The sequence below is a fragment of the Brachionichthys hirsutus genome, chromosome 1, assembly GCF_040956055.1.
Source record: "Brachionichthys hirsutus isolate HB-005 chromosome 1, CSIRO-AGI_Bhir_v1, whole genome shotgun sequence".
Lineage (NCBI taxonomy): Eukaryota > Metazoa > Chordata > Actinopteri > Lophiiformes > Brachionichthyidae > Brachionichthys > Brachionichthys hirsutus.
Window position 1 is genome coordinate 565646 of NC_090897.1, and position 22355 is coordinate 588000.

At 54.5% G+C, this 22355-nt stretch overlaps 3 protein-coding genes across 3 annotated transcripts; 1 reads left to right on the top strand and 2 right to left on the bottom strand.

Annotated features, from left to right (window-relative positions):
* Positions 1–774: 774 nt before the first annotated feature.
* mapk8ip1b (mitogen-activated protein kinase 8 interacting protein 1b) lies at positions 775–11565 on the bottom strand. Its single transcript, XM_068738587.1, has 12 exons — positions 11489–11565; positions 6290–6401; positions 5354–5611; positions 4691–4826; positions 3654–4634; positions 3171–3246; positions 2476–2657; positions 2218–2321; positions 2017–2133; positions 1767–1837; positions 1555–1653; positions 775–847 (listed from the first exon to the last, which is right to left on the bottom strand). Exons 1-12 carry the CDS (start codon positions 11563–11565, stop codon positions 775–777), a joined length of 2286 nt encoding a protein of 761 aa, XP_068594688.1.
* A 748-nt stretch (positions 11566–12313) lies between these two features.
* On the bottom strand, positions 12314–16816 carry slc22a18 (solute carrier family 22 member 18). The gene is given in 11 exon segments (XM_068739388.1): positions 12314–12707; positions 12803–12923; positions 13079–13122; positions 13125–13158; positions 13235–13335; positions 13410–13520; positions 13703–13815; positions 13902–14034; positions 14501–14646; positions 14722–14819; positions 16430–16816. Coding segments are annotated over 11 exon segments (1248 nt in total). The 5' UTR covers positions 16601–16816; the 3' UTR covers positions 12314–12531.
* A 558-nt stretch (positions 16817–17374) lies between these two features.
* On the top strand, positions 17375–21612 carry LOC137917749 (very-long-chain (3R)-3-hydroxyacyl-CoA dehydratase-like). The gene is given in 12 exon segments (XM_068760478.1): positions 17375–17575; positions 18713–18758; positions 18859–18932; positions 19009–19173; positions 19382–19430; positions 19505–19524; positions 19526–19616; positions 19775–19902; positions 20120–20232; positions 20321–20427; positions 20519–20650; positions 20855–21612. Coding segments are annotated over 12 exon segments (1083 nt in total). The 5' UTR covers positions 17375–17494; the 3' UTR covers positions 20932–21612.
* The last annotated feature ends 743 nt before the right edge of the window (positions 21613–22355 follow it).

Consider the following 22355-nt stretch of genomic DNA (forward strand, 5'->3'; position numbering starts at 1 on the left):
ATTTATAATTACAGAATAAATTATTTATAATTACAGAATACATTATTCATATACGGCGTATCGATCCACGCTTTGGGCCGCCTCCTTGACTTTGACACGACGGCTTAGCTCATCATAGCAAACATCCGTCATCCATCCGTCCACATCCGTCATCCATCCGTCATCCATCCGTCCACATCCGTCATCCATCCGTCCACATCCGTCATCCATCCGTCATCGATCCGTCATCCATCCGTCATCCATCCGTCCACATCCTTCATCCATCCGTCATCCATCCGTCCACATCCGTCATCCATCCGTCCACATCCGTCATCCATCCGTCCACATCCGTCATCCATCCGTCCACGCCGATCGAGTCGTCTTTCAGAGGCCGCCGTCCATGAAGGTTCTGGAGCAGCAGAACTTCCTGCCTTAAAGCACCAAATGGACTCAAACAGGACGAGTCCCTCAGAATGTGATGATGATGTTCAGAGAGGAAGGTGATGAAGAAGAGGCTCGACGCCAGCGTTTGTTCTCGCTCGTCTCGGTACCGGCCGCTCCTGCAGGGTCGTCCTCGTGACCCCACCACGTCCCGCTAAACAGCTGGAGCCGCATGTCTTCTCGTCCCACTAACCACCAGGGGACATCGGGCGGGGCTGTTTGGTAGGAAATGTCCACCGTCGGTCACTGGACCGTCCCAGTCCACTGCTGGTTCTACCGGGACGGGATTTATTCAGAGACATGTCCAATGCTATAAGACAGGTTACTGTACAGGACGGAGGACGGCGGGCGGGGCTATTCCAGGTAGATGTCTTCCGTAGGACACGAAACCTCCACAAACTCTTTATAGTACAGCTGGAAGGCTTTCCTGGAAAAAAGACACGTCCTTTAGCGATAATTTATTCATCTTGATTTCATTACAGCGGCTAATCCAGAACCGAAGATTAACTTCGGTGTCTTTAACGCAGACGTCTTCACGCGGACACGTCCTCAGACGTCCTTACGCGGACACGTCCTCAGACGTCCTTACGCGGACACGTCCTCAGACGTCCTTACGCGGACACGTCCTCAGACGTCCTTACGCGGACACGTCCCGGACGTCTGTACGCGGACACGTCCCCGGACGTCTGTACGCGGACACGTCCCCGGACGTCTTTACGCGGACACGTCCCCGGACGTCTTTACGCGGACACGTCCCCGGACGTCTTTACGCGGACATGTCCTCAGACGTCTTTACGCGGACATGTCCTCAGACGTCTTTAGGCGGACACGTCCCCGGACGTCTTTACGCGGACACGTCCCCGGACGTCTTTTTACGCGGACACGTCCCCGGACGTCTTTTTACGCGGACACGTCCCCGGACATCTTTTTACGCGGACTCGTCCCCGGACGTCTTTTTACGCGGACACGTCCCCGGACGTCTTTTTACGCGGACACGTCCCCGGACGTCTTTTTACGCGGACTCGTCCCCGGACGTCTTTTTACGCGGACTCGTCCCCGGACGTCTTTTTACGCGGACTCGTCCCTGGACGTCCTTACGCGGACTCGTCCCCGGACGTCGGGGCTCAAACTCACCCGACTGACTCGGCGACGGGTTTGGTGGCGTTCTCGGACACAAAGACGTGGCAGGCGAATCGGGGGTCAGCCGGGTGCTTCGTAATGAAACCGAAGTATCTGCAAAGAACCAGACCAGAGACCAAAGAGAGCTTTACAGCCGGTCCCGGGGGGGCCTGGGGGGGCCTGGGGGGACCATCGAGTCTCGCTTCAGGACATCGGTCTTCACTTACTTGCTATTTTTGGGGTGATATCCGCAGAAGGAGACGTTCTTCAACTGGAAGAAGTGATTGCACTCGTTGCCCTGAACGGGGCAGAAGAGAGGAAGAAAGGTCAAAGGTCACAAAGTCCAGAAGAATGAGAGAGACAGAACCTCCGAGCCTCAAAGGACGCTTTGACCTCTCCCAAGGACAGACGGATGGAAACGCAAACATCTGCCCGCAGGTCCCGCTTCCTGCCACACGGGGGCGTTCCAGTTCTTACTCTGTCGAAGGCAAAGTAATCCTCCTGGACGGCCAGCCTGATGCCCTTCACGCTGACCTCCAGCAGGCACGAGGAGGGGGGGTTGGACCCGACGCTCGTCCTCCGGTCGGTGGCGACCTGGGAAGCAGACGAGGACTCCTCAGTGCGGGGAACGCCGGGTTCTGTCCGGGTTCTGTCCGGGTTCTGTCCGCGTAACGTTACCTTCTGCATGGCTGCACACAGAACGTCGTTCCCCTTGTGGAACGGAACCTGGACGGACCCCAGGAACTTCAGGCGGTACCGGTCCAGCCACTCGCTGCTCTTCACTGCGCCTGGAAAAGCAGCGACCATCAAAGACATTTAACGAAACCGCGGAAGTTCAAATCGGGCCCGGTCAGCGCTCAACCGGACTCCCCGGCCCGGCCGGCGCGTTCCGTATCAAACATTCGTTTGTTCTGCTCATCGTGACGGTGACCTTACCCGACGAGACCTCCGGCTCCTCCGGCTCCTCCGGCGCCTCCACGGCGTAGTAGGCTGGGAAGACCCCGCGGGCGCCGGTCCGCATGTTGTAGCCCTCGTACCAGAAGTCCTCCGACTGGACCTGCACCAGCAGCGGATCGTCCACCTCCAGCTCCAACTCGTCGTCATGACGAGGGACGAATCTGTCCGGACAGAGGCGTCGTGAAGACCTGGAGGGTCTCAAGGCTTCCAGCTGGACTTCCTCCCGAGTCCGGGATTATAAATCCGATTCAGTGAAATGAAATAGACATTCGGAGGAAACGGCGAGACTCTCTCTCTTTAAGTGTATTTATAATATAGATAATACCGGTACATATTAGCATTAATAAAAACTTCAGACTCCGTGCAAGCAGAAGACTTTAAATAACCAGACCAGCCTCCGGTTGAGATCCGATCCCAAGACAACGGTGCCATGCTCTAGACTAGACTCTAGAGCATGGCACCAGGATCGTTTGCCCACCCCTGCTCTAGAGGGACTACAAAAATACCACCCCATGTGACTGTTGCCGTGGAAACATGAAGAAACGGAGCTTCTCTGCAACGACGGCTACGAGATGGACAGAATTCCATCCTGATGAGGTCAGCAGGGCAACGGCTGAACGTCGCGTTAGCGATGATGATGATGATGATGATGGTTGTTGGAGGGTCTTCCTCACCTGTAGACGGCTCGGTGGCTCTGATCCTTCTCCTCTCCGTTTATGATACAAGAATACAAGCCGAAGGAGTCTGCACCTTAGAAACCAGAGAGAGACGTCAGGCAGCAAAGGGCACGCCCCCTCGAAACGGGGAGGAGGCGTGCCTCCCCGAGACGCCGCCCCCTCCTCCAGCTCCTCCTCCAGCACATAAACTATCAGGACAACGGCCCCACGTAGAGGACATTACAGCTGGGACACGAATCAGACACCGGTAACGGCACCGGTAACGGCACCGGCGCTGGCCGAAGCTTTCTCTCCGCTCAAAACACAAACGGAGCTCAGAGGAAGGTTTGAACACGACGGGAAGGAATCTTCTGAGATTCCCTTTGAAAGGACAAATCATGCTCAGTTTGCCCCGCCCCCTGCCCCGCCCCCCCGCCTTAGGGGAGTGTCTTCCACAACGAGATCCGATCGGACGAACTGGATCGCTCGGCGGCGCCTTACTGGTGGAGCGAGAGCGGCCGTTCATGAAGACGTTGAGGAACTTCTTGGAGACGTGGAGACGGACGTCCGGGGTGGAGTCCTCAGAAAGACACGCCGGGGCTTCCCTCCCCACGCCGTCCCCGTCCTCGTCCTCGTCCTCGCCGCCGCCCCGGTAGCACGCCCGCAGGCTGACCAGCTCCAGCTGGGCGTGGTCGTCCACCACCAGCGTGTACTTGACGGCGTCGTACGAGAGGCCGCTGGCCTCCGAGCTCATGGACGTCCTGAGGGAGACTCCGCCCCCCGTCCTCATCCTTCCCTCCGTAGTGAACCTGTCCGCGTCCGCGTCCTCGTCCTCCCCGCAGTAGCTTTCGTCTGTGGCGTCCACGTACTCCAGCGACGACCCGGCCCCCGAGCCCTCCCCTTTCAGGCTGAGGTCCAACGCGAGGGAGGGGCGGGCCGAGAGCGCCATGCTGGGCGGCGTGGCGAGGGACTCCAGACAGGAAGCGTACGACGGCGGAGGGACGTACACCTCGTCCTCCTCATGGATGGAGGGGTTCGTCCGGTCTGGGAGGGGCTGGTAAGGAGGCGGGCCCTCGGTGTCAGAACCTATGGACATGCGGCCCTGCTCCGTCTGCTGGGACAGGTAGGGCCGGTCCCGACTACTGTGGGGCTCCGGGGGGGCTCCGGAACGCTGGACCGGGGTCAGGTAGATCTCGTCTGTGGGCTCCGGGTGAGCCTCCGTGTGGCAGCGGCTCCCGTCCCGGTGGCGTCCCGTCCGGTCCACCTTCCCAGCGGGGTAAAGGGGAGCAGGCGTGTAGTTCTGTGGCGGGGGGGGGGGAGCAGGCGGCTTCTCCTGACGCTCGGGCTGTGCCGCCGCCGCCGTGGTGAAGCCGTGCGGGCGTCCGGCGCTGTGGCTGCGTCTGCAGGGGGCGTCCGTGGACGTCCCGCGGTCTTTGGTCTGAGCGCCGCCGCCCTGCAGCGCGTCCTCGTCACTCAGGCAAGCTGGAGGACAAGACGAAGGCCAGAGAGGACAAGATGCAGACATGAAGGCAGTGAACCATCTGAACCAGGTCCAGGTCCAGGTCCGGGTCCAGGTCCGGTCGGGGACTCACCGGGGTTCAGGGGCGGCGACGAGCCCGAGACCTTCTCCTGCCAGCTGTACTTCTTCCCAAAGGAGTTGTTGTTCAAAGTGTCCTGTTGAAAGGGAGGAAGAGAGGAAGTGAGGAGGAAGAGGAAGAGGAAGAGGAAGCACGCACACACACACACACACACGTTCATGCTCCTCACCGCTAGCGGCAGCTAACGAACGAAACCACGTTTACCTCAAACAACCTGAAACATTCAGGCTACAACCGGGAGCCATCGCCATGGAAACGACAAGAAAATGGAAGTCATTTCCCCGTGAAGGCGGTTCAGGAATCACAGCCACAATCACAAAAGGATCTGACCGTTACCATGACAACAAAGCCTGCTGCTTAATTTGATCCTGCTGGTCAGAATCAGACCAGAAAAGGCTTTCATGGTACCGGACCCAGGTACCGGACCCAGGTATGAACAGGAGGTGGGTGGACACGCCTACAACATGACACCATTCTTCAGCTCCGCCTCCAGATCAATCTAACAGAACTCCGCCTCCAGCCTCGAGTCTCAAACCCAGAGCCGAACAAACGCAGCAAAACATCCGTCTCCCGGGGGGGGGGGGGGGGGCGTTCAGAGCCTACCTGAGTGCGGGGCACAACCGGGAAGAGGTTAAGGGTCGTGGGTCTCTTGGGCCTGTAGGTATCCATGGTAACAGGTGCAGCGGGGTCCTTGAGGAGCGGTGGCGTTGCAGTGGCGGCCGCCTTGAGGGACTCCTTGTCACCACGGTAACCGTCAGCTCCGTCAATGAGTTCCAAACGCAGTGTCTCCGCCTGGAGCCGGCCGGCGGCGCCGAGCTCCGACCGACCCGGCGCGCCGTTGGTTGCTCGCCTCACGTGGGCCTGCAGGGATTGGAGGAAACGCGGCAGAGACAGAGAGCGAGTCAGAGCGTGGGATTGGGGGGGGGGGGGGGGGGGGCGAGCCAGCCAATCAGAAGCTGCTTGTTGATGCAGAGACTCCACACATCCCACCGTTTCCCACGGCGACGACGGCAGACGGATCCTTTACTTCCCTTTATTCCCTCCCCCCCCCCCCCCCGTGAGCAGAAGGGCTGCGATCCCACGACCTTCCATCCTCAGGCGAACCCTTTGATCCAACGTAAGCTCCGCCCCTGTGAGCCTGGCTTTGAACTAATTCCACTCTCATTTGTCGGGTCACTAAAACAGTCACTGAAGAGAAGGATGCACCTCGGCCCTCTTGTTGCCATGGTTACGGTCGCTAAGTGGAATGGCAGCTTTATTCTGCTCCAGTTCTCCTCGGTGCCGATAGACCTGCTTCACACCAGGGACAAAGCTTCTGGTGCTGATCCAGATCCCCGTGTGGACGGTGTGAGTCCAGTTCGGAGCGGAACGAGCTGATCGGGGGGGGGGGGGGGGGGGGGGGGGTCGTGCTTCATTCACCAACAACAACCTCTCTCCTAGAGGTCGTCACACGCCACTGGAGTTTAAACCCACAGCTGAGATGCGTCGGTTTGGTCCATTGCCGATCAGAACCCGACCAGCACCGGACGCGGGTCTCACCTTCAGGTCCGGACCGTTGCAGTTCAGGCTCATCCCGCGCTCGTCGGTGATCTCTGTGACCCCCGACAGGTCGTCATCCTCAAACTCATCCAGGCTGATGTCGTGGGTCAACCTGGTGGAAGGGGAGACAGAACTCAGACCAGAACCTCCAGAACTCAGGCCAGAACCCCCAGAACTCAGGCCAGAACCCCCAGAACTCAGGCCAGAACCCCCAGAACTCAGGCCAGAACCCACACCAGAACCCAGGCCAGAACCCAGGCCAGACCCCCCTGAACCCAGGCCAGAACCTCCAGAACTCAGGCCAGAACTCAGACCAGAACCCCCTGAACTCAGGCCAGAACCTCCAGAACTCAGGCCAGACCCTCCAGAACTCAGGCCAGAACCTCCAGAACTCAGGCCAGACCCCCCTGAACTCAGGCCAGACCCTCAGGCCAGAACCCCCAGAACCCAGGCCAGAACCCCCTGAACCCAGGACAGAACCTCCAGAACTCAGGCCAGAACCTCCAGAACTCAGGCCAGAACCCCCAGAACTCAAGCACCGTAACGGTGGTTGAACCGTGTCCGACGGCGGCTCACAAGCTCTGGGGGCGTCGGCTTGTCGGCTCTTTTTTACAGTGTAAATATAGAATAAAATGATTTTAACTGACAGGATGCTTCCAGTAAAGCCTCTGAAGGACGAGACATGAAGGTGTTTTAGTGTCACCGACTGTTTACCGACCGTTTACCGACCGTTTCACCCCAAACTGAAGCCTCGACTAGTTTAACATTAGAGGAGAGACGCCGAGCAGGACGAAAGAGCGCCGTTAAATCAAAGTCTTTCCTCCTAAACAAACGACATTCCAACAGAACGGCAGCGGGAAGCAGAGGGAGCCACGCTCTTAATACCTCAGTGGTTGTTCGTCCCCTCGGGAGCATGAATGTCCTGAGGGAGCGTCCTCTGGGGACGAAGACAACACTCAGGATAGTTAAGAGCATGGTGGCGCCGCTTTTCACGCTTTTAAGAGAAATAACTCCACCTACAAGATCGAGTGGACGCCTGCGTCAAGGTCGTCCTCCAAGGTCGTCCTTCTGCTGAGGGACAGGGGGACAGGGGGACGACGTCTTCACTGCAGACCGACGTCGGGCAGGAACGTGATTCTGACGGCAGGATGCAGTGACCGAATCGGCCATTGCTCTCGATGCTCAGCCTGGCAACCGTCGCCAGGCAGCAGAGACGATGATGACATCATCACAGGGAGCGCTGCCATCCTCCCGTCGCCGTAACAACGGATGTTTCTGTCCGTCTGGGCGTCGCCTGACAGAGGCCACGCCTTCGTTTAGTTGCCCCCACCCATCCTGAACCCGGTGCAAGGGGTGAGCATGCTAATAGCTCCTCTGCTGCTACAGGAAGGAAGCTAACCCTGCTCCCCTCCCCCAAACAGCAACGCTATGGGAACCGTTGCTAACGGTCCTTAGCAACGCATTAGCCCCAGAGGAAGAGTCCATTCACGGGGTGGAGGGGTGGAGGAACAACGCCGGTTTAACTCAAACCTGAAGAGTCGAAGGGGCAGAAACTAAATGAGGGCGGGCCGAGGAGGACGGAAACCGCCTGACCGGAACAGAAGCAATGAATTGTGGGTAAGGACCGATGCCTGCGAGGACCAGCGGAGCCTCGCATCAAGGCTCAGACGTTCTGTACAGGCCCAGTTCCTGGTTTTACTCGGGTTTCCCCGTCGGACCTCGCAGGTCCCAGAAGAGAGTCCAGACGTTTAAAAAAGGAAGGAGGGTCGAAGGTGCTCGTCCAAGCCCTCAGAGACAACTCGTCCTTTGTGAATTTGGGATTGAACGTCCACATCATGCTGCCGATATAAAACGAGGTACTTTACTTTGGTAGGGAGCCCGGCAGGAAGTCGTCGACCGGCCGTTCAATGCGAGGCTCCGATACGGAAACTGACAGCCTCAACTTCTAATTCTAAAAATAATCGACCGGATAAAACGCGCAGCTTAAAAAACACTTATTTAAGAGTGAATCCAGCGAACATCGTCTCCACCAGGACGTCTTCGTCTCTGTGAGACCCAGTTCAGAGACAAAAGGTGATGAAAGGTGATCAAAACGCAGCCACTAGAATCGTAGTGAAATAAATCACCAAAGATGAGCAAATTAAACAAGTAGACTTCTTTACCCGTCTTAGGCGGGACAGACAGCGTCCACCGCTACCTGCGTCCAACATTTAGTCATCATTCTGAAAGCATGGACTCTCTCTCTCAGGTGTAACGTCCCCGTCCCGACCCAGATAGAGACAGCAAAGCTGCAAGCCGTGTGCTGTTCATCACCTTCATCGTCCAACAAGGACAGGACCAGGACAAGGACGGGACCAGGACGGGACCAGGACAAGGACGGGACCAGGACGGGTACCAGGACAAGGACGGGACCAGGACGGGACCAGGACAAGGACGGGACCAGGACAAGGACGGGACCAGGACGGGTACCAGGACAAGGACGGGACCAGGACAAGGACGGGACCAGGACGGGTACCAGGACAAGGACGGGACCAGGACAAGGACGGGACCAGGACGGGTACCAGGACAAGGACGGGACCAGGACAAGGACGGGACCAGGACGGGTACCAGGACAAGGACGGGACCAGGACAAGGACGGGACCAGGACGGGTACCGGGACAAGGACGGAACCAGGACGGGTACCAGGACAAGGACGGAACCAGGACGGGTACCAGGACAAGGACGGGACCAGGACAAAGAAGGGACCAGGACGGGTACCGGGACAAGGACGGGACCAGGACAAGGACGGGACCAGGACAAGGACGGGAGCGTCATGCCAGCGCCCGCCTCCCTTCACCTGCTGTGTGAAAACAACCTCTGGGAGCGCTCCGACGCCGCCGTCCCGGACACACAAGCTAAAGTGTCATCTCTGATCTCCTCAACGGACGCGAGGAGACGGGACGCACGTCTGTCCCGAGCCTCCGGGACGCGAGGAGACGGGACGCACGTCTGTCCCGAGCCTCTGGGACGCAAGGAGACGGGACGCACGTCTGTCCCGAGCCTCCGGGAGGCGAGGAGACGGGACGCACGTCTGTCGGGACGCGAGGAGACGGGATGTAGCAGGACACATTAGCCGTAAACACTCACAAGGTCACACACAGAACGGAGGACGACAGATGTCCTACCATTTCTCCCAGCGGTCCTCCATCCAGCCCTCTTCTCCTTCCCCTCCCGAGTCCATCCCGTAAGTGAGGAGGAGGATGAAAGGAGGAAGAGGGAGGAGCGAGCAGAAAGGGAGCAGGACGCTGAGGAGGAGGGGAGCAGCTCAACCGGGTCGATTCAGAGCCCGGAGGAGAGAGGGCGGTGGGGGTGGCGGTGGGGGTGGGGCAGCTGGATCCGACGCGGAGGCGTCGGGTTACATAATCCACTCCTCCCCTTCATGTTTACTACGTCCTGGAAGCATCACGTTCATCACGCCTCTGCAGCAGGATGCAGCGGCGTTCCCAAAGCACCGGAACGCCAGCAGGACGAGCGGCGCCTCCTTCTACCATGTCCACGATCACGCCTTCCCCCTCGCCGTAGCGGCTAATGCCTCCTCCCAGAATGCACGGCGTGTAAACAACAACAACGCATTTGATGCCAACAATGAAATAAAGGGATGCAGAATGCATTTCTCATGACGTGACCTTTGGACGTTACGGAGCTTTTAAAACACGCCGTTTCATAAAGATACTTAATATTCCAAAGCGCTAACAGGTTTGTTGAAACTCAAGCTTCTTATTTTGGAAGGGACTTTGGATTAAAATAGTCAAATGATCATGAACGAATAAAAACAGCTTCGTATAAACAATGGCCTGCCTGTTACACCTGCACCTGGTAGTAATGAAATGATGCTGCCTGAAGGTGGCGCTGTTCCACCTCCAAGCTGTTTGCTGCCAGTAAATACAAGCAGCAGCTAACTGCTACTGCTAAAGTCAGTGAAAATGTAGGACTGCCGAGTGGATCCATAGCTACTAGTACTTTACTCGTTAGCTAGCAAGCTTTGTTTACTCATGTAAACAAAATGTAAACATTATTTCAAATGTCAGAGATCAGAAAGTGCTTAAGCATTTCTATTATATGTAAAAAGATCACCTATTTTAAAGCTTGACAGAAATATCGTATATGTTGGTATAATAGCTCCAGTTCTGCTAGCGCTGTTGAATAGAATCACTCAGGTGGTCGAGCTGGTCTCCCCTCCCAAGAAAACTTCCAGAAAGTAAAACCATTGATTGTTGAAAACAGTTATTTAAACAAAAAAAATATGTATTTGAAGGCTCCAATAGATGTAGGTGTCTTTAAAAAAAGGCTCCACAGCTAGCTATGTTACTAGCTAGCTGCGCTATTAGCTAGCTGCGTTATTAGCTAGCTGTGCTACTAGCTAGCTGCGTTATTAGCTAGCTGTGCTACTAGCTAGCTGTGCTACTAGCTAGCTGCGTTACTAGCTAGCTGCGTTATTAGCTAGCTGCGTTATTAGCTAGCTGCGTTATTAGCTAGCTGTGCTACTAGCTAGCTGTCGCTGACAAGTCATTTATTTATTGTAAACTCAGAAGTACAGCAGCCTCGTTTATTTACAATATAGGGGCGGAAATAATTACTGTGTTTACTGTGTAAACGTTGTAAATGTTGTAAATGTTATGTGTGCTTTTTAATTGGACCATTGTGTCTGCAATAAAGATTTGATTGATTGATAGAATAAATTACTCTAAAATTAAACGGTACACGAACATTCTTGCCCTCATTCATAGGTTCTAGTTCGGGAACCGTCGCCGTGTTCCCCTTCAGGCCGGTCTGTGTAATCCCGTTTAATCCACGCCTCTGGGATTACCCCGGTAATACACGTCATTAATACTTCATGCTGAACTCATATTTGTTGAGGAATATATTTACTTTGAAGCGACGCTGAAGGTGTGTGTGTGTGTGTGCGCGCGTGCGTGCGCGCGTGTCCTTCCTCACCCTCCAGCATGCCGCTTGATCGGTACCAGATTAACTCTGGGAATCGATCCGAGCATCGATCCGAACTGCAGTCTGGATGAAGATTTGTCTGGAACCCGTTTCAGAGACGAACCGGTTCCGTCGTGCCGTCGACCCGGTGAAGGTTCGTCACCAAACACCGGACGGCGGCTGCGCCGGCGACCCCCGCGCCGGTGACCTCCGCGCCGGACTGACCGGAGCGCTTACCTGAAGCTGGCCGGGGACTCCACCCGGACGGCGCCGCCGGGCGGAGGGCTGGCTGCCCGCTTCTCCCCGTCCGCCATGCCGCCGCGTTCTTAAAGCTCCTCCATTGGCTCCGCCGTGCAGCCGCCGAACCCGAACCGGAACCTGACGGTCCACCGATGCCGCGATAGGATGCTGCCTTCACAGACCGCGGGAAATTGGACATTCGAACGACCGATTACGCCTGAATGAATTTTAGACTGATCGATGCATTTAGATGATGAACAGATCGAGATTCTGGAATCAGATTTCGTTGTTGTTCCCTTTTCTGTGATTTATGACGCGTCACGTGTCGTCAGTTAAAGAGCAGATAGGTGTAAAAGCCCCCCCCCCTCGACTCCATTTGATCTCTAATCTAATAAGATGCTTCAGTATTACCACAAAGCAAAAAAAAAACCTCCCCGGTTCTGTCTCCTTGTCTTTGTCTGCAGCAGGTCATGGGTTCTGACCCGGCCCACTCTTCTATCACGTTATGTGGAATTAATCGGGATGAGATCAAAGTGGAGACCGAGACACAACGTCGTTACCTCCCGCCTCTGAAGTGGGGGTTTCCGAGGGAGCCTGAAGGCAGCAGCAGCCCCCCAGGGAGGATATTGTTCTACTTAAATGTGATATTCGAACTTAATCCGTGAGATTTGTCCTTCGTGTCCGGAGAAACACGAACTCATAAGGAGTAATGTTAAGAAGGGACCACTAGAGGGAGACCTTGTCTCCCGAAGACCCCACCTGTCTCCCTTCAGTCCCAGGTGGAACAGCGTTGATTCTCGAAATGAACAAACTTTTCAGAAGGCCGATAAAAATATCCGTTTTATTGATCTCGTGTGATATTCTAATTTTCCTCTATTGACAGAATGGGATCGATTAGGAGTAACATTTAATGAAGATGATGATGATGTGAAGAGGATGAAGGGTCCTGCGGTAAAACGGAATGTTTGCTTCCACCTAGTGGACAAAAGAGAGAATACAGCAACAGAGCAGACGTTGAGAAAGTTCCCTCCCGGAGCGCTTCAGGAGCTTTTCTCTTTGTTTGTGAGGATCAAACAAACGAACACGACGGCGTTCACGACGAACTGGATGAACCCGATGGAGGAAAGGCCGTAGTTCAGGTACAGGAAGCCGCCGGCGGTCGGCCCGACCGCCCGGACCAGCGCCTGGACGGAGGCGCAGAGTCCCAGCATGGTTCCTGCATGGGGAGCGGAGCAGAGCCGCTTCATCAGACCAGCAGGTTCTGGCTTTCATCCCAGCGATTCTGGGGCGGGGGGGGGGGGGGGGACTGACCCGTGTCTGAGGGCGGGACGCTGTTGGTCAGCACGCTGTCCGTGATGACGTTGAAGGTGCTGAGGGAGAACATCAGGGGGGCGACGATGAGGCAGAAGTGGAACACGGTCAGCATGAAGGCCTGCAGGAGGGGAGGATTATTCTGGTCCTGGACCCGGCGTGGTCCGAAGGCGTGCGTGTGTGTTCGTGTGTGTGTGCGTGCGTGTGTGTGTACGTGCGTGTGCGTGCGTGTGTGTGTGCGTGCGTGCGTGTGCGTGCGTGTGTGCGTGCGTGTACCTGGGCCAGGCCCACCAACGCAGAAACCCCGACGGACAGCACCTGGCGTTGAGACGACCGATCACGCCCACCTGAAAGACCTGAACAACCAGTACCGTCAGCTCCTCCTCCTGCTCCTCATCATCATCATCATCATCATCATCTTCCGGTTTTTACCATCTGCATGACGCCAAAATACGCCATCAGGTAGCCGTTCTGCTCCGGCAGCAGCTGGAAGAAGTCCAGAGCGATGACGGAGAACATCACCTGGAACACACCTTCAGACCAGGGGGCGGGGCTACAGTCACTCCACTGAGGAGGGGGGGGGGCCAGTCTGTGACATCAGACTCACCTGATGGAAAACCTGCGACCGTCTTCACCATAAAAGTCGCCGCCACCCCTGGGAACGTCATCAGCCTGGCGATGTCGCCCAGGTGGAACACTGACTTCTGATTGGTCCTCGCTGCGGCAAGAGAAACGTAAATGGGCGGATCCCGCCTGCTCTTCAACCACGTGACCTTCAGCTGAGCAAACATTCGTCCGCTTATCAGAGACGTGACAGACAGAATGGCGTTCGGCGAGGTTGGGGGGAGGAGCTTCCCGGTGTCGATGACATCATCGCAGCCAGGTGAAGGCGGGCCTCACCGTCGGCGTCGGGCGCCGAGCTTCCAGCTTTGGTGCTTTTTGGGATGAACATTAAAACCAGCAGGAGATTGAAGGCGCTGCCGGCGGCGGCGAAGAACGCCGTGAACGTCTCCCTGGAGACCGAGACGGGTTGTTTACTGTTTACTCTCAGGTAAACAAGCAGAGCCCCGCCCCCCCGGCGTCCCAAACACAGACTCACCCGTAGAGAGAGTTCAGGTGACCGCCCAAAGTGGATCCGACCATCATCCCGACACCGAAACACAAACCCATTCTGGACAACGCGTCGGCCCGTTTCTCGGGTTCTGATAGGTCGGCAACGACCATCTGAGCGGCTGGGGGGCGGAGCAGAGGGAGGGACTATTGATCAATATCATCAATGAAAATCTGAATAAAGTCAGGTCGGTCGGTCTGTAGTTCTTTCTGTCGGTCTGTAGTTCTTTCTGTCCGTCGGTCGGTCGGTCTGTAGTTCTTTCTGTCGGTCTGTAGTTCTGTAGTTCTTTCTGTTCGCCGGTCGGTCGGTCTGTAGTTCTTTCTGTCGGTCTGTAGTTCTTTCTGTCCGTCTGTAGTTCTTTCTGTCCGTCTGTAGTTCTTTCTGTCTGTCGGTCGGTCCGTCTGTAGTTCTTTCTGTCCGTCGGTCGGTCCAGATGTCTCGGAGGACGTCCACCAAAGGCCCAGCGGTGTCTTCAAAATAAAAGTAGCAGTGATCCTGTTCACCAACTCGTGGCGCCTTCTTCCCGCCTGCCCCGCCCTCCCACCGAGTGCCCCGCCCCCCTGCTTCATTACGAGGTGAGAGCTCACAGGGGAGGACGTGCATGAAGAGCGTCGGGACTTTGTGGATGAAGAGCAAGGCGGAACGGTCGGCGACGGCCAGCAGCAGGAAGGACACGACCGTCGCCGAACACGCCACCGACAACGCCGCCCTCGCCCCGAACAAGTCGGCGAACCTGCCGGGAACACAATCGACACGTGACGAACGAAAGCGTCGGGACGCACCTGTGACGTCGTTGCCGGGTTCTTACCTGCCGAACAGCGGCCCCCCGACCAGCTGGAACACGCCGACCGTGGTCTGCAAGTACCCGAACCACAAGGTGTCAAAGCCGAGCTTCCTCGCCAGGTACTGGAGGAGAGACACACGAACGCCACCGCGCCGATCACGTGATCAATCACGCCATCGCACCGATCACGTGATCAATCACGCCACCGCACCGATCATGTGATCAATCACGCCATCGCACCGATCACGTGATCAATCACGCCATCGCCACCGCGTCGATCACGTGATCAATCACGCCATCGCCACCGCGCCGATCATGTGATCAATCACGCCACCGCACCGATCATGTGATCAATCACGCCATCGCACCGATCACGTGATCAATCACGCCATCGCCACCGCGTCGATCATGTGATCAATCACACCATCGCCACCGATCGCCCAGAACGTAACCGTTTTTTTAAAGCCAAAAGTTTTAAGAAGCTAAATATAAACCTCCACAGATTTAGTGACACCCACAGCCACAACACTAGAGGGAGCTCAAACAACAACCTGATTACACCCTCCTATCGGACCAACGTGGGTAAATCATCTTTTTATAATACTGCCCCCTAGGGGTGGAATTGTTTGACTCCTGCCCTCAAAACATGCACCTCTTTGGCCTCCTTCAAAACAGCCCTAAAAATACACCTTTCAGGGGGACAGAAACGGAGATAGTCATCACGACTCTCTCCGGATCAAACCCCCCCCCCTTTTGTCCACTTACGTTGCACATATTAAGTGTCTTTTTATTTCATTGTTATTTTGCATCAATTGAGTAATTTAATATTAGTTTTATTGTTAAATGTCGATGATTTATGTACGAAGGACTTTCAACGGAAACAAGACCGCAAGAAATGCTCCTCTGAGACAGGATGTTTGACTGTACTTGTACTGTAATACATGCTACTGTTTGACTGTACTTGTACTGTAATACATGCTACTGTTTGACTGTACTTGTACTGTAATACATGCTACTGTTTGACTGTACTTGTACTGTAATACATGCTACTGTGTGACTGTACTTGTACTGTAATACATGCTACTGTGTGACTGTACTTGTACTGTAATACATGCTACTGTGTGACTGTACTTGTACTGTAATACATGCTACTGTTTGACTGTACTTGTACTGTAATACATGCTACTGTGTGATTGTACTTGTACTGTAATACATGCTACTGTGTGACTGTACTTGTACTGTAATACATGCTACTGTTTGACTGTACTTGTACTGTAATACATGCTACTGTGTGACTGTACTTGTACTGTAATACATGCTACTGTGTGACTGTACTTGTACTGTAATACATGCTACTGTTTGACTGTATTTGTACTGTAATACATGCTACTGTGTGACTGTACTTGTACTGTAATACATGCTACTGTTTGACTGTACTTGTACTGTAATACATGCTACTGTTTGACTGTACTTGTACTGTAATACATGCTACTGTGTGACTGTACTTGTACTGTAATACATGCTACTGTGTGACTGTACTTGTACTCTAACATTCTATCTAATAAATATATTCATCATCATTCATTATTGGGACAAAGGGGGCGGGGCTTGGTCCAGATAAAAACACCTGAAGTCCTTTCTAGAGGTTCCAAAGAGACTTCCTGAGAACCGAGACTTTGATGAAGAGGAGGGAGCAGGATGAAGGTCCGCTTCCTCCTCCAGGTAGACTCACAGGTGTTACGGAGAACTGCAGGAACATCCAGGAAACGTCCAGAGCAGCGATGACGTAGACGACGCGGATCACGGTGCTCCGCGAGGAGACCGGAGGACCGGAGGCGACGTGGATCCCGGTGCTCCGCGAGGACACCGGAGGACCGGAGGCTTCGGCTCTTCTCCGGTTCATTTCGCCTCTTGTTGAATCAAACTCACGTTCTTTAACGGGGCGAAGGAGATCCGGGCTTCCGGTAGAATACGGGAGAACGTCCACGTGATGCTACTTGTACTTTGGAACGGCAGAGGCGTTACCGACGTCCAGTCCGGTAGACGTTAACGGAAAGGTAGACCCCACATGGTTCCGTTCATGCGTTGTTCACCTGGCTCTGGTCGGTTTTACCGGACACCCCCCCCCCCCCCCCCCCCCCCCCCCCGAAGAGCGCTTCCGTGATGCGTTCAGGGGCTCAAAATAAAGTCGTTTTAGGAGAAGTTCGTTTGATGTCGGTCAAAGTTGAGACGTCAAGCTGAAGGATTTTCCATTACAAGTAATTCCGCTTTTATCTTTGCATGAAAATAATGAAACACCAAAGTGAGTGAGTGAGTGAATGAACGAGTGAACCGGAAGTGTCATCGATTTAACTTCGATCCGCGAGTGTCGCGGTATTATCAAACATTTTAGTAAAATGTTTTTAAACAGGTCAATGAAGAAAACTTTATCAAAACTTGTTTGAACTTTTGAGAGAACGAAGATGAGGTCACGTGACTTCCCCCAACTCGCGGATGAAATAAATAAATACTGTAATCGAACTCTATTACATTGTTATTATACTGGAATAGAGTTCACTGAGGTGGGTGACTCTTATTGTGAAGCTTTTAACATCGCTCCGGGGCTCTTATTTTGAAGCCCGTTAATGACACTCCCGGAAGTGTGCGCTGCCGTCTTTCGTCCGGCCGACACCGGGGCGGTGAATCCGGTCCTTCGCGTGTGGGGGTTGGCGGATCGTTAAATCATGGCGGCAGGGTGCTAGTCCGGAGATTATATTCCGGTTGTTATTCCCGGTGGATTAACCGTCACGGAGTCACGATGCAGCTTCTCACGCCCCGCGTCTACTGGGCTCAGCGGCACGGGGAGCTTCTCCTCCGGGTGGACCTGAGCGACGCGAAGGTACAGCCTTCCGGTTGTTGTCTGCCGCTCTAATAACGAGAAATACATTTATTGATCTTCACTTTCTTAATTCTGTCCGTATAACTTTAGCTAGCAAGTGTTTTCGCGGTGGCGATGACGTCATTTTGCTAACTGCTGCTAGCCGGACTGTTGGCTAGTGATGCTGCGTACGACCCTTTATCGATAATTATCAACTAACAGACTCATAACGACAATTCAACGATTAGCGTTCAGCAAAGTATTTATTTATTTTGTCTTACTGTCAAAATGGCGCCATTTAACCAATATTTAACGGGGTTTGTGTTTAAATATTTAATTTCTCTTCCGGGTTAAAAATGGTATATAAATTATAAATAAATTAACGATCTAACTTTTCAATTTATTGACACACGTTGCTGAAACGTCCCGTTTTAGTTTGATACCAATGTTTCGCACCTTGCTGTGCAGTGTTACTATAAATAATGTAATAACGATGTAATAACGTGGTTATACCGGATTAATGCGATCCTGGCGGGAAGCGCAGCAGCGATGACGCGCATTCCATCCCTCTCTACTGATGCTAGCGGGGTCCGCCGGGTCACGAGGCGGTCCCGCGTCCTCGCCACCCCCCCCGAGGCCCACGCACAAACGATGGTTCGGGTTCTGGTTCTGGTTCTGGTGACGTCGGCGGAGGGTTCGGGTTCTCCGAGCGCTTCCTAGTGTCGCTGTGCCTTTAAGGAACGTCGAGCGCAGTCTGGTTTCCTGTTTTAACTCCGCCCTCGCCCGCGTCTGTCAGGAGTTATAAAAGATGGATGGACTCCTGATGGATGCTCGGGATCGGAACACGCCACTAAAACCTGGTGTCGGGTTACACCTGGAGGAAAGGTGCATCACGTCGGGCTGAACGGTTCTGACCCGACCTTGTATCCTAACGACCTCTCAGAAGGTCAGAATACTGTTCGAGGGTATTAGCCATACTCAAAGGAAGTATTTACTTCTGTACATATCTGAATAGATTATTCAGACTTAGGTTCTACCTTTGTGGACGGGTTCAAAGGGCGCGGCCTGTGGGCGGGGCCGAGTAGAGCCCCACGGTGTCGGCTTTCACCGGGTCGCTCCGGCGAGGGATTCTGAGTGACGCCTGCCTTTGTTTGTCAGAATCTGGACATCAGCCTGGGAGGAAGCAGCACCCTTCAGTTCAGAGGTGGGTGTCGGAGGCGGAGCTAAAACACCAACGAGCTGCGGGAGGAGGTGAGTCGGGACGGACACGACGGAGACGCTGAACATGAAACATTGTCGTGCAGCGCGGGGCCGCGGCGCCAAGGGGGACAACGACTACGAGTTCAGCCTGGCGTTCCTGGAGCCGGTCGGGCCGGAGGTACGTCGGCTTTGTTCACCTGCCGATCAGCGTTACCTGGAATGGGGCGGATCCTCAGAGAACCTCGTCTCCTAAGATCCACCACAGGTCCACCCAGCGCCAGGTGGACATCAAGATCCGGAAGCGGGAGGAGCGCTGGTGGGACCGGCTCACCCTGCAGGAGAAGAGGCCCCCGTTTCTGGCCCCCGACTTCGACCGCTGGCTGGATGAGTCTGACGCGGAGGCGGAGCTCCTGGCCAAGGTGGGGCGGTCACAAACAGAGTGTAAAAAACACACGCAGCCGCGTTTGAGAGGCTCCGCCCCCTCCGACGAGAGGACGTGAAACGCTCATTTAAATATCGGCCGAAGGCCACTGGAAACATCAGGAGGAACAGAAGATCAATGGCGCCGGGCTGTTGCCGTAGCAACACGATTGGGTCCGTTTCCCGTCAGCTGTTTGTTTCTTTCAGGAGGAGAAGGTGAACAAGGTCAGCGTGGAGTCGAGACGTCGCCCAGACCGTGAGTCGGCCGCCCGCCTCCGCCGTTAGCATCGCTAGCGGCGTTAGCATCAGCGTGTGGCTTTGCCTCCGCAGCCTACCTGGGTCTGAAGAGGGGGCTACCTGTTCATGTACAACCTGGTTCAGTTCCTGGGATTCTCCTGGGTCTTCGTCAACATGACGGTTCGCCTCTTCGTCCTCGGCCAAGGTTTGTCCGCCTCGCCCGGAGACGCCGTTACGCTGGGCGGCGCCGTCACGACGAGGAGGAGAACCCGCCTGCAGGAAGCAGAGCGGCGCTCCATCGTTTCGGCGTTTGCGTCGCCAGCCGGGGATTCTGGGTAATCTGCTCCTTCCCGTCGTCCACAGATTCGTTCTACGATACGTTCCACACCACGGCCGACGTGATGTATTTCTGTCAGATGATGGCGGTGCTGGAGGTCGTTAACCCTTTGCTGGGTCTGGTTAAGACCGGGTTCTTCCCCGCTATGATTCAGGTGAGACGCGCGGCGTGGCGTGCGGCGTGGCGTGCGGCGTGGCGTGCGGCGCGGCGTGCGGCGTGGCGTGCGGCGCGGCGTGCGGCGTGGCGTGCAGCGCGGCGTGGCGTACAGCGTGGCGTGCGGCGCGGCGTGGCGTGCGGCGTGGCGTGCGGCGTGGCGTGCAGCGTGGCGTGCAGCGTGCAGACCGGCGAACCTTCCGTCTCTCTGCTGGCAGGTCGCCGGCAGAAACGTCATCCTCTTCGTCATCTTCGGCAGTCTGGACGAGATGCAGAGCAAGCCCGTCGTCTTCTTCGTGTTCTACCTGTGGAGCATCATCGAGATCTTCAGGTGCGCTCCGACCCCGCCCCTGCTGCCTTCGCGTGTCGCTGCCGCTGTGACCCCGGCTCTTCCTCTTCCTCTTCCTCTTCCTCGCCAGGTACCCGTTCTACATGCTGGCCTGCCTCGGCACAGAGTGGAAGCTGCTGACCTGGGTGCGGCACAGCCTCTGGATGCCCCTGTACCCGGCGGGGGTTGTGGCTGAAGGTCAGTGGGCGGTCTGCGGGGGTCACGCCGCTCGCCGCTAGCTGCTAGCTGCTAGCCGCTAGCCGCTAGCCGCTGCTCTCTGTGTCTCCAGCGGTGGCCGTGATCCAGTCGCTGCCCATCTTCGATGAAACCGGCCTGTTCAGCGTCCCCCTCCCCGCCGTCCTGGGACGCTCTTTGAGCTTCTCCTACTCTCTGCAGGTCTACCTGGTCCTCATGTTCCTCGGTGAGAGGCTCCTCCCTCGCTCGCGGTTTAGAACTACACAAATGAAAGTTCTTTAATAGAATGAGGGAAATGTTTTTCTGATCTATCGTTGCCTGAAGTTTGGAACTTTACACCTGCAGGCTCCGTTCTATTTTACCGGTTCCGGTTCCGGTTCCGGTTCTTCATCGTTTGTCGTCGCTCAGAGGCTTCCTTCTTCCTCCACAGGACTCTTCATCAATTTCTGTCACCTGTACAAGCAGAGGAAGAGGAGGTACCGCAGCAAGAAGAGGAAAGTCCCCTGAAGATGAAAGCGGCTGAACGGCTCGCACACACACGCGCACGCACACACACACACACACACACACACACACACACACGCACACACAACCAGGTGTTTCGTGTACAGAAACCACAGATGTGCTGTTTTTCTTTATTTATTTCTAAATCTTTGTTTCACGTTTTTGCTGTTCTTTGTTTTTGGCGTTGAAACGTCACAGATCTCACAGGAAGGAGTTTTTAAACGGTAAAACAGGCAAACAGGTAAAGGTAAACAGGGCGGGACGTCCCGTAACCGAAATCATTTATCGGGAGTCTTTTCTGCACCTTCAGGGTTCCACCATTTGATTTTATTTCTCACTCAAGTGTTTAATAAATGGATTTTAGACATTTCTGCGCACGAACTCGACATTTTCACGCGATTTGTGTCCTTCACGTTATTTAAGAGACTTCAAAGGGAAAATGCTTTTTCATCCTAACATGATTCTTCAGTCGTTTACTGAGACGCATCTGAATGTCGTTTGCTTTGTGGTTGAAGATGTAAAACCTGCTTCAGTGTTCATCCAGGCAGCTCGAACCCCAACCGGTCCGGTCCGGTCCTCAGGCCGGTCCGGTCCGGGTGTTCCGTGTTTCTCCCCCTGCTTGTACGACATGTTTATGCTCTAATAAACGTTCTCAGGGACTCGGGATGCCGTCCGACGCTTCAACCTCGAGTTTATGGTTTTTGTCTTTAATTTACTAGTTAGTGTTATTTTAAATTAACAAAATGTCTTTAATTTACTAGTTAGTGTTATTTTAAATTAACAAAATGTCTTTAATTTACTAGTTAGTGTTATTTTAAATTAACAAAATGTCTTTAATTTACTAGTTAGTGTTATTTTAAATTAATGAAATGTCTTTAATTTACTAGTTAGTGTTATTTTAAATTAATGAAATGTCTTTAATTTACTAGTTAGTGTTATTTTAAATTAATATTCTAACAAGTTCGCAGAAGTGACATTAAAGAATCCTTCCCATGAATAAACCCGCCACTAAATAACGTAAAAACTTACCCAGGTTATTTGGGGGCCTTGCTCCAGGGCACCTCGGCAGTGTGGCGAGTAAACGACGTAACACCAACACCTGAGGACGTTCACCTGAAGACACATTTACTTTTATTCTATATTGATTTATCCAGAGTTTCCTGTGAGGTCAGCTCACAGTTTAACAAACTTTATTTAATAATCATAAAACGTGTGTCCAAGTTAAACACGCAAACATGCAGCTAAGGGGCGTGGCTAACCGACGCTAGCAGGTTCAGCCTGCAGGTGAGCTGTAGCCACGAGCTAGTGCACCAAGCTAGCCACCCGGAAGGAGGGCCCAGCGCAAGGACCCCTCCCCGGCCAGAGAGAGAGAGAGAGAGAGAGAGAGAGAGTAAATAAACCCGCCCCATCAGCGGCAACGCCCCCCA

Excerpts from the sequence above, each read along its gene's own strand:
- mapk8ip1b (XM_068738587.1), bottom strand. The coding sequence starts at position 11,565 with ATGGCGGACGGGGAGAAGCGGGCAGCCAGCCCTCCGCCCGGCGGCGCC. Across the intron at positions 6,402-11,488 it reads GAGTCCCCGGCCAGCTTCAG|GTTGACCCACGACATCAGCC; the intron begins GTAAGCGCTCCG and ends CCCTTCCACCAG. Across the intron at positions 3,247-3,653 it reads CGGCCGCTCTCGCTCCACCA|GTGCAGACTCCTTCGGCTTG; the intron begins GTAAGGCGCCGC and ends CTGGTTTCTAAG.